This window comes from Delphinus delphis, chromosome 1 (assembly GCF_949987515.2).
Source record: "Delphinus delphis chromosome 1, mDelDel1.2, whole genome shotgun sequence".
NCBI classification, from domain to species: domain Eukaryota; kingdom Metazoa; phylum Chordata; class Mammalia; order Artiodactyla; family Delphinidae; genus Delphinus; species Delphinus delphis.
Genome location: NC_082683.1, coordinates 12,580,334 through 12,593,183, shown reverse-complemented (window position 1 = coordinate 12,593,183; position 12,850 = coordinate 12,580,334). Strand labels below are relative to the sequence as shown.

At 55.2% G+C, this 12,850-nt stretch overlaps 1 protein-coding gene across 1 annotated transcript in view; it reads right to left on the bottom strand.

Annotated features, from left to right (window-relative positions):
* CROCC (ciliary rootlet coiled-coil, rootletin) overlaps positions 1 to 12,850 on the bottom strand; it is a 46,913-nt gene that overhangs the window by 3,971 nt on the left and 30,092 nt on the right. Inside the window, exons 24-31 of the mRNA XM_060015211.1 lie at positions 12,405 to 12,643; positions 11,770 to 11,929; positions 9,612 to 9,779; positions 8,043 to 8,415; positions 2,942 to 3,111; positions 2,711 to 2,831; positions 2,257 to 2,420; positions 584 to 799 (exon numbers count right to left, since the gene is read on the bottom strand). Of these exons, the coding sequence (XP_059871194.1) occupies positions 584 to 799; positions 2,257 to 2,420; positions 2,711 to 2,831; positions 2,942 to 3,111; positions 8,043 to 8,415; positions 9,612 to 9,779; positions 11,770 to 11,929; positions 12,405 to 12,643 (1,611 nt within the window). The remainder of the gene's footprint in view (positions 1 to 583; positions 800 to 2,256; positions 2,421 to 2,710; positions 2,832 to 2,941; positions 3,112 to 8,042; positions 8,416 to 9,611; positions 9,780 to 11,769; positions 11,930 to 12,404; positions 12,644 to 12,850) is intronic.

Genomic DNA, 12,850 nt, shown 5'->3' with positions numbered 1-12,850 from the left:
TCACTGATACTGTTCCCATGCGTTCCCACTGGCTCAGGTGACTACAACCTGGGCCCGGTCGCACCGCCAGTTAACTACCCTCACACAGAATGCCATCAACCTGGCTGTCCCAGACCCCGTGGTCTTCCGCCGGTTCTCATTCCCCTTTCCTCCCTGTTATGGAGAAGAAAGGGTAACCACCACAACCCTGAGATTTTCTGTGTTCTTGACTTAGGTGGGTGACAGTGTAGGGCTAGCAGAGCTACTGAACATTCCAGTTAGAGCTGAGCTTCCTGGCGGCCAAGGCAAAAAAAGAAAATGAGTGAAATCTATCACTCATAGGAGGCATGGTCCCACATGCCTCCTATGAGTGCAGACTCCATCAGCAAACAGTCCTGAATTCTCATTTTGGCCCTGCCTCTTATTAGCTATGGGATCTTGGGCAATGACGTCACCTCCGTGAGTTTCCATCCGCCCATCTGTGAAATGGGGTGATGATAATACCTGCCTCGCAGGGTAGCTGGGAGGATCAAACAGAGTCCCCATAATGCACTTGGCACAGGGCATGCAGAAGAGGGGCCTGAGGTCAGGGGAGGGGACCCACCTGCCTCTGCAGGGAGTCGACCCGCTCCCGGAGGGCCTGGGCCTGGGCCTCCCGGTCGCTCAGGCCCAGGCGGCTGCGCTGCAGCTCCCCCTCGAGCGAGCGCCGCTGCAGCTCCAGCTTGACGCTGCGGCTCTCAGAGGCATCCAGCACCTCCTTCAGACGCCGCTTGTCGCTCTCCAGCTTCACCTCGTTGGCCTTCATCTTGCTGATCTTCTCCTGTGGGTGGGGCAGGGCTCAGGCCCCAGCTGTGCAGCCCACCCCACGCCTCCCACATCCCTCAGGACCCTTAGGAGGAAGTGGGGAGCAGCCTGGAAGTGGTCACAGACACCACTTGCTGTGTGACCCAGGGCCAGCCCCTGACCCTCTTGGGGCCTCCGTCTCCCCACGTGCTCACAGGGTGACCTGAGGATCCCAGAGCACTTTCCAGTTTTGCCCAAGTCTCGCAGGCTGTGTGATCCAGGCTCATCCCTCCGTCCCTGCTCTCTGGCCCTATTTCACCTCTGTGTGGTCGAGGGACCAGATTGGTCCAGGGACGCCACAACCTGGGTGTTTACAGAGCCCCAGGGCAGTGAGGGTGGAAGGTGTAAAAATGCAGATTCCAGGGCTTCCCTGCTCTGCTGCATCGCTCTCCAGAGGCGGGCCCAGAGCTGCATGTGGGACCTGAGCTGAGTCGGGCAGGAGCCCTGGGCCCTGCCGGGTTTTAGGGGATGATACTCCTCCCTTCCCGATGCGGGGTCAGCTGGTGAAGGAGACTTGGGGAGTGGGGATAGGGCAGGAAGACAGACAGGGGTCCTTCTCTTCCTGTCACCATCCTAGAGACAGGGCGGGGCAAGGGGGTGTTATTACAACAGCGTCCAGGCCTGCCCCGCTTCCACCCTGCTCAGAGCCCCAACCCTGCCATGTCTGGGCCCAGCAGCCCCACTCTGGCTCCTGCCCAGCTTTGTTCCTGGCCTCCTCCCGCGGCCCCTGTGGCTGGGCCCAAGGCCAGAGCCGGAGCCGCAGACACAACAATCCAGCTCAAGCTCGGCCTGGAGCCAGAGGCCTGGGGTGGGCTGTGGGGACAGGCATGGAGGGCCAGAGGAGGAAAGGGGAGGGGGGAATCTGCGGCTGCAAGAAGGGCTCAAGGCTTCGGCAGCCTGGACTGTCACCACCAGGGCCTGTGCTTCCTGCCCCAGACACACACACACACACACACACACACACACACGCACGCACACACGCACACACGTATATACAGATGTCTCCCAAACACACAAAACCCCCAGAACACCAGTGGTGTGGCTACACAGAGATGAAGGAAACAGGTCCGCTGAGCACCGTCTATGTGTTAAGAGTGCACGTGCATCGTCTCTGGGAGAGAGTTACTGTTCTCCCCCTTTTATACATGAGGAAAGCGAGAATCACACAGCAGGGCAAGAACTTGAACCCAGGTCTGTGAGCTGCAAACGCCCAGACTCTTTCTTCTGTAGCCTAAGGACCTCATATGGAACAAGATGATGAAATCTGAATGTGCTTTTGGAGAAAGTCACAGGCTGGTCACGTCAGTGGGTGCTGGCAGACCCAGGCAGACAGAACAGAGATGTGCACAGGAGGCCTTACAGACGTCCATTCAGGCGCACACAGATCACCCGCACCCCGCCGCCCTCTCCCACTGGCCCTCAGCTCCTGCCTACCTGGCTGGCCCGGAGCTCGCTCTCGGTGGCCTGCAGGCCCCTCTCCAGGGCAGCCACCTGGTCCAGCACAGCCCGGCGCTCCCGCTCGCTGTGCCGCGCGCTCTCCTCCTGCAGCGCCAGCTCGGCCTGGGCCCCGCTCAGCCGCCCGTCCACGCTGCGCTGGGCTGCGGCCCCCGCCCAGCTCCGTCAGGCCCAGCCAGGCACACAGCCTGAGCCCTGAATCAGGTTCACCCTCCGCCCACTGCAGGGCTTGCCTCTCTGAGCCCTTGGGGGGTCCGTGGGTCTGGACACGGGGTGAGGCTGACCAGGGAGGGGGCCCCAGAGGAGACAGCCCGCTCAGGCCACGGTGGCCAGGGCAGGGACGCAGGAGTGGCTCAGGCCAAGCCCATAGCCTCCCACCTCAGCTGCTAAGGGCACAAGAGAGCAAAGCAAGGACCCAGAGGGTCAGACTCACCCTCCTCACTCGCAGCCACCGCCCTCTGCAACTGCCTCGCCCGTGAGGTCGCACTGTCCCTCTCGGCCTCCGCCTCCGCCAGCTGGCGACTCAGGGTACTCGTCTGGGCCCGAAGCTCATCCTGCAACCCCAATGTTGGGGGGAAGGGAAGACCTGCTCGGACGACCTGCGGCCCCTCACAGGGCCCTGGGCCACGGGGCTCCCCCTGCAGCCACTCACGCCCCACCTCACCCGTTCTCTCTGGGCGCTCTGCAGCTCCTGCAGGAACTCCCGGAGGGCCCCCCGCACTGCTTCCGGGTCCAGGTCTGGAGATGCCGGGGAGGTGGCAGGTCCTGGGGATGGTGGCTGGGACCCAGGGCTGCGTTCCAAGGGCTTGGGGCTGCTGAGCTCTTCCCCACTTCCTAGAGAATGAGACACGCTCAGGATGCAGGAGCCACAGGCCTCTCCTGCCTGGTTGGTGCCTGCAGGCTCCCAAGGCATCTCGCCCGTCCCTGCTGAGCCCGGCAGCCCAGTGAGCTCCCCACAGCGCAAACTGGGTCCCCTCGGCCTCTTGCTTAACCCTTGACCAGCTCTTCCAACCCTCAGAACCAAGCCCAGCTTCCTTGCCATCACCTGTCGCTCACCCCTACCAGCATCACCCTCTCCCTTGACAAGCTGGCCACTTCACATCACCCACAGCTCCCACGTTCTAGAACATTCCCTCTTACAAAGGCACCAGGACCTTTACCTTCTGTTGCCTTCTCTCTCAATGGCTTCTCTTTGCCTGGCCCATTCCTACGTGTAAAGAACCCTCCTCAGGGGCTTCCCTGGTGGCGCAGTGGTTGATAACCCACCTGCCAATGCAGGGGACACGGGTTCGAGCCCTGGGCCAGGAAGATCCCACATGCCACGGAGCAACTAAGCCCGTGCGCCACAACTACTGACCCTGTGCTCTAGAGACTGCAAGCCACAACTATTGAGCCCGAGTGCCGCAACTACTGAAGCCCGAGCGCCTAGAGCCCATGCTCCGCAACAAGAGAAGCCACCGCAGTGAGAAGCCCACACACCGCAAGGAAGAGTAGCCCCCGCTCGCCGCAACTAGAGAAAACCCACATGCAGCAGCAAAGACCCAATGCAGCCAAAAATTAAATAAATGAATAAATAAATAAATTTATTTTTAAAAAAAAGAACACTCCTCAGACGCCTCCCTGACCCCAGGCTGGGTTAGGGTGAGCTCATCCCACCCTCATGGGGGTCCGATGTCTGCCTCTCCCACCCAGACCACAAGCGCATGAGGGCTGCATCCCCTGGGCCCAGTCCAAGGGCGGACACTCCATCCCCTCAACACCGCCCTGTAACGAGCGCTTACTATGTGCCAGGCACTGGGCCAATGCTTTCCCTACATCATCTCGTTTCATCCTCACAGTAATTCCCTGAGAGGTAAGGACCAACTTCCCCCCTTCACAGGCTGGGCAGGCTCAGAGCAGTTAAGTGATTTGCTTGGTCTCAAAGCTTGGAAGATCCAGAGCTGGGATTTGAACCCAGGTGCCCCTATTTCCCAGCAGAAAAACTTGAACTGTGCTTCGGAGATGACGGGCAATGACGAGGTGGGAGGGGACAGGGCGGACAGAGATGAGACAGCACCTGGAGGTCAATAATGAGAACTGCAGGACAGGGGTCGGCCTTAGCAGTGACACCCAGCCAGCCCCACGGCTCCATCAGCACCCAGAGGACCCAGAGCGGGACGTCTACCCACTGCCTCCCTCCCCTCAGAGTGACGCCGGTACCCTCGTGGCGGCCTGCAAGGACCGCTTGAGCAGGTCTGGTGTCCCATGGCCTCACATCCCACACCTCTCCACCTGGTTCGCTACACTCCGGCAGCGCTGTGGCCCTTGCTGTGCACAGGACAGGGGTACCGCCACTCAGGACTTCTCCACTTGCCCTCAGTCTCTTCTCCCACCCTTCCCTTCCCCACCTCCTCCTCAGCGGGGCTCTCCCTGCCTCCCACAGGGACACCTTAGCCCCCGTCCTGGCCTTAGCTTCAAAAACAATTTTACTGGGGTTTCCCTGGAGGCGCAGTGGTTGAGAATCTGCCTGCCAATGCAGCGGACGCGGGTTTGAGCCCTGGTCTGGGAAGATCCCACATGCCGCGGAGCAACGAAGCCCGTGCACCACAACTACTGAGCCTGCGCTCTAGAGCCCGCACGCCACAACTACTGAGCCCGCGCGCCACAACAACTGGAGCCTGTGCTCCGCAGCAAGAGAAGCCACCGCAATGAGAAGCCGGCGCACCGCAACAAAGAGTAGCTCCTGTTCGCCACAACTAGAGAAAGCCCGCACGCTGCAACGAAGACCCAACGCAGCCAAAAATAAATAAATTAAAAAAAAAAAATTTTACTGTGATAAGATATATATAACAAAACATGCCTTTCTCACCACCTTTAAGTGGCATTAATTATATGCTGTTGTGTGAACATCACCACTGTTTCTAAATCCTTTCCATCACCCCTATTATGGGTTGAATCGCATTTCCTCAAAATTCGTATGTTGAAGTCCTAACTGCCATACCCAGAATGTGACCTTATTTGGAGATAGGGTTGTTATGGATGTCATGAGTTAAGACGAGGTCATATTGGAGTAGGGTGGACCCTAATCCAGTATGATCGGTGTCCTTATAAAAAGGGGGAATTGAGACACACACTCAAGGAGAGCTCCGTGTGAAGACTGGGGTTATGCTGCCATAAGTCAAGGAACTACCAGAAGCTAGGAAACCTGGAACAAATTCTTCCCTAATGCCTTTAGGGGAAGCATGGCCCTGTAGACACCCTGACCTTGGACTTCTGGCTCCAGAACCCCGAGACATAAATTTCTGTTGTTTAAGCCACTCAGTTTGTGGTACTTTGTTACAGCAGCCTTGGCAGACTAATACAACCCCGAACTCTGTAACCAGTAAGCAGTAACTCTTAATTCTCCCCTCCTCACACCCCCTTATACCCTGGTAACCTCTACACTCTTTCTGTCTCCATGAATGTCTATTCTAAATATTTCATATAAGTAAAATCATACTATATTTGTCCTTTTGTGAGTAGCTTATTTCGCTTAGCATAACGTTGTCAAAGTTTACCCATGTTGTAACACGTATCAAAATGTCACTCCTTTTCAAGGTTGAATAATAATGGTATCACATGATCAACTCACCTGCCGACTCACACTTTGGTTGCTTCCACATTTTGGCTACTGTGAATAATGCTACAACCAACACTGGTGGACAATATCTATTCAAGTGCCTATTCTTTTGGGTATATACCTAGGTGTGGAATTGTTAGGTCAGACGGTAATTCTAAGTTTTAGTTTTTTGAGGAACTGCCGAACTGTTTTCCAAAGGGGCTGCACCGTTTTACATTCTCACCAGCAATATCCCTTGACTTATTTTTCCTTACCTATTTTCCAGCTCCTACCACCACCCAATACATTCTATATTTAATTTATATAGCACTTTTATTGTCTGCTACTCCCATACCTAGACCATAAGCTCCATAGAAGCAGAAATGCTTGTCAGTTTTGTTTACCACTCCATCCCCAGTGCTTCAACTGTACTGGGCACATAGTATGTGCTTAACAAATAGCAGAACTGAATGAACGAATGCAATCCTGGGGCTAAATCCGTGGATTTGAAGAGGCAACAACTCAATATCTCATAGTGAAATTTCCCACCGTTCTAAGATTCCACAGGTTCTATTCTAGGCCCTAGGAATCAAGGTGAGATTGGGGTCAGGCCGAGACAAGACGAATGCTCCCTAAAAGGCTGCTTGCACCCGCTGAAACACAGTGCTGATTTTCCCAGAGTCATCCCCTGGGCCTTGGGAGCAGGTGCGGGTGGGAGGATCTCTTCTGAAGAAGTTCCTGGAAAGGGGGTTGGGCTGAATGTGTATCTTTCTGGGGTAGATATGGGGGTCACAGTTCTGGTATGGAGGGGTGTGGAGCCAGCGACAAGAGAATGAAGAGGATGAGGTGCTGATGGAGAGAGGGCAGGGGTCAATTAGAAAGGGTGGAGACTCAAAGACTCAGAGGAGTTAAGGGCATTAAAAAGCAGCACCCCCAGCCACTATGGAAAACAGTATGGAGGGTCCTCAAAAAACTAAAACTAGAGCTGCCATATGACCCAGCAATCCCACTCCTGGGCATATATTCAGACAAAAATATAATGGAAAAAGATACATGCACCCCTATGTTCATAGCAGCACTATTCACAATAGCCAAGACATGGAAACAACCTAAATGTCCATCGACAGATGAATGGATAAAGAAGATGTGGTACAGGGACTTCCCTGGTGGCGCAGTGGATGAGACTCCATGCTACCAATGCAGGGGGCCCGGGTTCGATCCCTTGTCAGGGAACTAGATCCCACAACTAAGAGTTGGTATGCCACAACTAAGGAGCCAGCGAGCCGCAACTAAGGAGCCCTGGAGCCACAACTAAGGAGCCCACCTGCTGCAACTAAGACCTGGTGCAACCAAATAAATAATTTCTTTTTTTTAAAAAAAAAGATGATGTGGTATACACATACAATGGAATACTACTCAGTCATAAAAAAGAACAAAATAATGCCATTTGCAGCAACATGGATGGACCTAGAAATTATCATACTAAGTGAAGTAAGTCAGAAAGAGAAAGACAAATACCATGTGATAATCTCTTAAATGTGGAATCTAAAATATGACACAAATGAACTTTTATAACACAGAAACAGACACAGAACAGACTTGTGGCTGACAAGGGGAAAGGGGGGTGGGAGAGGAATTGAGTGGGAGTTTGGGATTAGCAGATGCAAACTATTATGTATAGAACGGATAAACAACAAGGTCCTACTGTATAGCACAGGGAACTATATTCAATATTGTGATAAATCATAATGGAACAGGATATTTTAAAAATGTATATACATGTATAACTGAATCACTTTGCAATACAGCAGAAATTACCACATTGTAAATCAACTATATTTCAATGGAAAAAAGAAAGCGCCACCCTCTACTCCCTTTAAAAAGAAGCTATGTTGTGCGCAGATCAGCCTGGGTGAGCGGCAGGACAGAGACTGGGCTCGAGAGGGGCGTGGCCCAGCGAAGGGCCAGAAAGTGATGTAAGGGGGGTGGGGGGCGCAGGTAGGCGGGTCTCAGCAAGGAACTAGCTGAAGAGGCGGGGTTTGAGACTGGTCATCAAAAGAGGGGCGGGGCGGACCAGGCCAAGGGCGGCCTCGTAGGCGGGACAGAACTGGACATGGGGGCGGAGTAGGGGCGGAGGTTCTGCGAGGCCCGCCCAGTGACCCTCCCCTTCTCCACCGAGCTCTCTCACCTCCAGCAGGCGCGCTCCGGTTAGGAGAGACGGGCGCGGACCGCGGGGGAGGGCTGGACACACCACCGAGGCCCAGGCCCCGGCGCAGGGCTGAGCGCAGGCCCCCCAGCTGGGCCTCCGCTGCGCGCCGTTGCGTCTCCACGCGGGCCAGCTCGGCCTCCAGGCCTTGAGCCCGGCCCTCGGCCGCGCTCAGTCGCAGCCCCAGCTCCGCAGCCTCGGCCCGGGCGGCCTCCAGCTTCAGTTCCAGGCTGCGGGCATGGTCCAACTGCTGTTTCTGGGCGCTGTGTGCCTCCTCCAGGGAGCCCAGCAGGCCTCGCTCGCGGGTCCGGAACTCGCCCTCTTGCTCCTGCAGCTTCCGCTGGGCTCCCTGGAGCTGGGGTGAGGGGGCAAGGCCGGGAGGTGGGGGTCAGCAAGGCCGCCCCTCAACCCGACACCCACCCTCCCAGGCTCAGCCTGGAGCGCACGGGCCCGAAAGTGGCTTGCAGAACTCCTGTTTCGTTAATGGTCTCCACCCAGGCAGGACATGCAGGAACATCATGGGAGTATGGAAGGAAACTATTAGAATTTGTTTACCTCTTTCTTCTGTGTATATGCCTTGCAATGTACACAGTTTATTAGTAATAAGCTCACAGCTAATGCTTACACAGATAGGAATTATTAGTGCCAGGCACTAAGTACTTTCCCCTCAAAAAAATCAACTCTAATTACCACTATAAATCATCCCCATTTTACAGATGAGGAAACTGAGCACAGGGCAGTTATGTAACTTGCCGGAGGCCACACAGCTAGTAAACTGAGAGCTAGGATTCAAAGCCAGGCACCCTGGCTCCAGAGCCTTTTCTCTTAACCACTAGGCCACACTGCCTCTCGGTACACATAATTTATCAATAAATCCCACAATGAGGGGAGGTAGTAAAAAATTATTTACCAGTGAAGTGCATGGTCACACACACTCACACATACCCCTCTGGTTCCGAGAATGAGTCAACCTCTCACAGTCATCAGTTTCAATGGAGACCATCTATGGAACACCTCCTGGATGACAAGACCTACACAAGGACCTGGTATACATCCCCTGCTGTGCTAGCCCCTATCCCGTGAATGCTCTAAAGCACAGAGAGGTTGAGTGATTTAGTCAAGGTCACACAGTAGATTCACTGCCAGAAAACACAGAGTGAAAAGAGTGTAGGCTTTGGAGTCTGACAGACCTGGGTGGCTGTGTGACCTTGAGTAGATCCCTTGACCTCTCTGAGCCCCAGTGTCTGGTTCCCTCTGTAAACTGGGGCTAATTATACCTACATCATGAGGCTGCTGGGAGAATCAAACAAGATTCTGTCTACAAGGCTCCCCCCACCCCCAATACACAGTTCTTACAGTTGTTATTACTGCTATTATTATACCTGGGGAAGAATCTCAAGGAGTGGGGAACAGGGACCAGTCCTAGGCGTGATCTCTCAGAATGACTCCAGCATTGGAGTCCCCATTGCTTCTCACTGGAGAAGGCCCAGGGCAGCCTGGCTGCCTCTGAGGATCCTCCTCCTCCAGGCAGTCTGCCCACCATCTAGTTACCTCCTGCCGCACAGCCTCCAGGTTGGCTTCGCCCTTCAGCAGCTTCTGTCGGAGGCCCAGGGCCTCCCGTCTGCCCTCCTTTTCTGCCCTCTCGCCCAGTGCCACGCGGCCCTGCAGCTCCACCAGCTCCCGGCCCAGCCTGGTGTTCTCACTGTCCAGCATCTTCATCTGTGAGAAAGAGTGGACACAGGCAGGACCTAGGACCCATTCTCAGCACCCACAGCCCCTTCTAGCCCAGGGTACTGGAGAGTGCCCGCAGGCTCAATGGCAGCCTTTTCAGCTCTGCCCCTATACCCTGCCCAGTCCAAACCGGGCACAGAGGGTATTTGGGACCCACTGCTCTAGGGACACATACATTGAACACCACCCCAATCCACTGGGAGCCTGCCCCTGATAACTCCACCCTGGTTGAGCCACGCCAGGCACCTGGGCACCAATGACCTCAATGTACCACCTAATCATAACTACCTATCGTGGAGAGTAGAGATAGGGCAGGGCAGGAACTCTGGGTCACTTTTCACCTCTACGATGATGCCTAACTTTTATGGAGTGTTTACCATGTGTCCAGCTCTGTTCTAAGCACTTTGCTCCTATTAACGGGGTAAGTACTAACATTCTCCCTCTTTAACAGACATGAAGACGAAAGCTTAGAGAGGTGAAGAGACTTGCCCAAAGTCACACAGCTCATAAGCAGCAGACTGGGATTTGATCTCAGACAAGCAGAATCAAAGGGATGTTTCTAGGCCCCTATTTCCCCAGAGGAGCAGGTGGGGGGATGAGGCCTACTTACCCCACAGTGCTACAGCAAAGGGAATATGAAAACGTGCCATAGCACACAAAACACCCAGCAAGAGCCTGGCACACAGTTCCTTTCAGGGATTCCTAATGTTTCCTGGGACTTCAGCCCGTTGGGAGGGGGCCCGGGTAGAGGGGTACATCGGTGGGAGGTGGAGGGGATTTGTTATTCAGGCTGCAATATCTCTGGGGAGGCAGGGCCTGGGTGCCAAAGGGGGCTGTTTCCTGTTCTGCCGGGTCTTCTAGGGCGGGAAAGCCTGAGCCCTTAGTGTCCAGGGCAGTGCCCAGTATACAGCAGGCACTTGTTAAATGCTTGCTGTTATTGATGGGCTTGGAAATCATCTAGTTCAGGGCTCTGCAAACTGCAGGCCAAAATTCTGCAGGCCAAATTCCACCGGTCATCTGCTTCTGTAAGGGCTTGAGCTAAGGATGGTTTGTACATTTTTAAGTAGTTAAAAACGGCTCATTTTTACATGGTTGAAAGAAAAGCAAAAGAAGAACAATATTTCCGACACGTGAAAAGTATATAAAATTCAGGGGACTTCCCTGGTGGCACAGTGGTTAAGAATCTGCCTGCCAACGCAGGGAACACAGGTTCAAGCTGTGGTCCAGGAAGATCCCATATGCCACGGAGCAACTAGGCCCGTGCGCCACAACTACTGAGCCTGCCCTCTAGAGCCCGCGAGCCACAACTACTGAGCCCACATGCCACAACTACTGAAGCCCGCGCGCCTAGAGCCCGTGCTCTGCAACAAGAGAAGCCCGCGCACCGCAACGAAGAGTAGCTCCCCGTTCGCCGCGACTAGAGAAAGCCCGCACGCAGCAAAGAAGACCCAATGCAGCCTAAATAATTTTTTTAAATCATAAAAAAAGTATATAGAATTCAAATTTCAGTGTCCATAAGCAAAGTTTTAATGGAACACACGCCACTCATGTAGGTACCGTCCAGACCTGCTTCCTCCCTACGATGGCAGAGTTGAGTGGCTGCAACAGAGACCGTACGGCCCATAAAGCTGGAAATATTTACTACTGGGCGCTTTACAAAAAAAGGTTGCCAGCTCCTGACCTAGTTCACGGGATCTGCACCTCTTGCTGTTCACAGATTCCTTTGAGAATTGGACAAGAGCCCCAGACCCAGTCTTTGGAGAAATGTGAGTGAGTGTGAACACAAATGTATCCACACACACACACACAAACACACGGTTTCAGGGTCTGAGGATTCCTCAAAGCCCACCCATTAATACCAAGGTTAGGTAACAAGCCTTGTTATAGTTCAAGGCCCTGGTTTTACCTATGAGGGACCTCGGCTCCCAAAAGGGGGTGCTGTGGCCCAGCGCACACAGTGACTGCCCAGGGGTGTTACCTGCCGCCGGAGCTCCTGCAGCTCCCTCCGAGCCTCCAGCCGTGAGCGCTCCACCTCCTGCAGCCCAGCCCGCAGCTCGCCAGCCTCCTTGCCCACAGCCGCCCGGGCCTCCTCCAGGAGCACGAGCTTCTGTTCCTTGTCCTCATTGGCAAGCTTCAGGCTGGAGGGGACAGAGGGCAGAGGTAGCCCCAGGTCCTGGAAGAGTAGGTGAGTGGCCCTACACAAAGGTCCCTTCCCCTGATTCCCGGAGTGGGTCTGGCAGGCTCTTGGCCTAGAGGTTCCCCCAGTGCTGCCTGCAAAGTGGCCCTCTCCTGAGCTGAGCCCTCCAGGGCTGGGGATCAGGCCCTCGGCTGAGAGAGGTGGACCAGCGACACACGCTAGTCTCCAGGGTGATGCCAGTGGGTGAGGTCAGAGTCTGGGCCCAACCCTGCCTGCAACCACCATTCCCCTTCCTTCAGGGAGGACAGTCACCTAAAACAAACCAAGTCCGGGCTTGGTTCGAGGGCAGAGACTCCCCATCTGCACGATTTCCCCAGAACCATGGGGGGTGAAGTTAGTTCCTGGGATGACATTCAGTGCGAATGAAGGACGAGGCTTGGTGAAGGGCTGGGGGCTGGGCCCCCGTGTCACCCCACCTGATCCGCTCACTCTCCGCCTTCTTCACGGCCACCCGCAGCTCCTCGTTGGACCGCCGCAGGGCCTCGAGCTCCTTGGCCCCCTCGCTCAGGCTGCGCCGCAGCTCACCCGCCTCCTGGCGCTGGGCCTCACGGCTGTCCTGGCTCTCACGCAACTTGCGCTGGGCCTCCAGCAGCTCCCGCCGCAGCCCGTCGCGGGCATCCTCCAGCAGGTGCAGCTGGGTCCGAAGCTCTTCTGCCTGTGAGGACAGCGGGGGTCCACATACAGGGGTCGGGGCCCACTCAAGCTGGGTGGAAAGGAGCCCATCCCCGTCTCCCCGGCCACGGGGCACCTGCCCCATCCCTCTGCAGCGGCTCGGACTGCAGGTGTGAGTTATGATTTGGGGCAAAACATATTGGAGTCAGCGGTGCTCTGGCCTGAAATAAACATCAATCAAGATCATCCT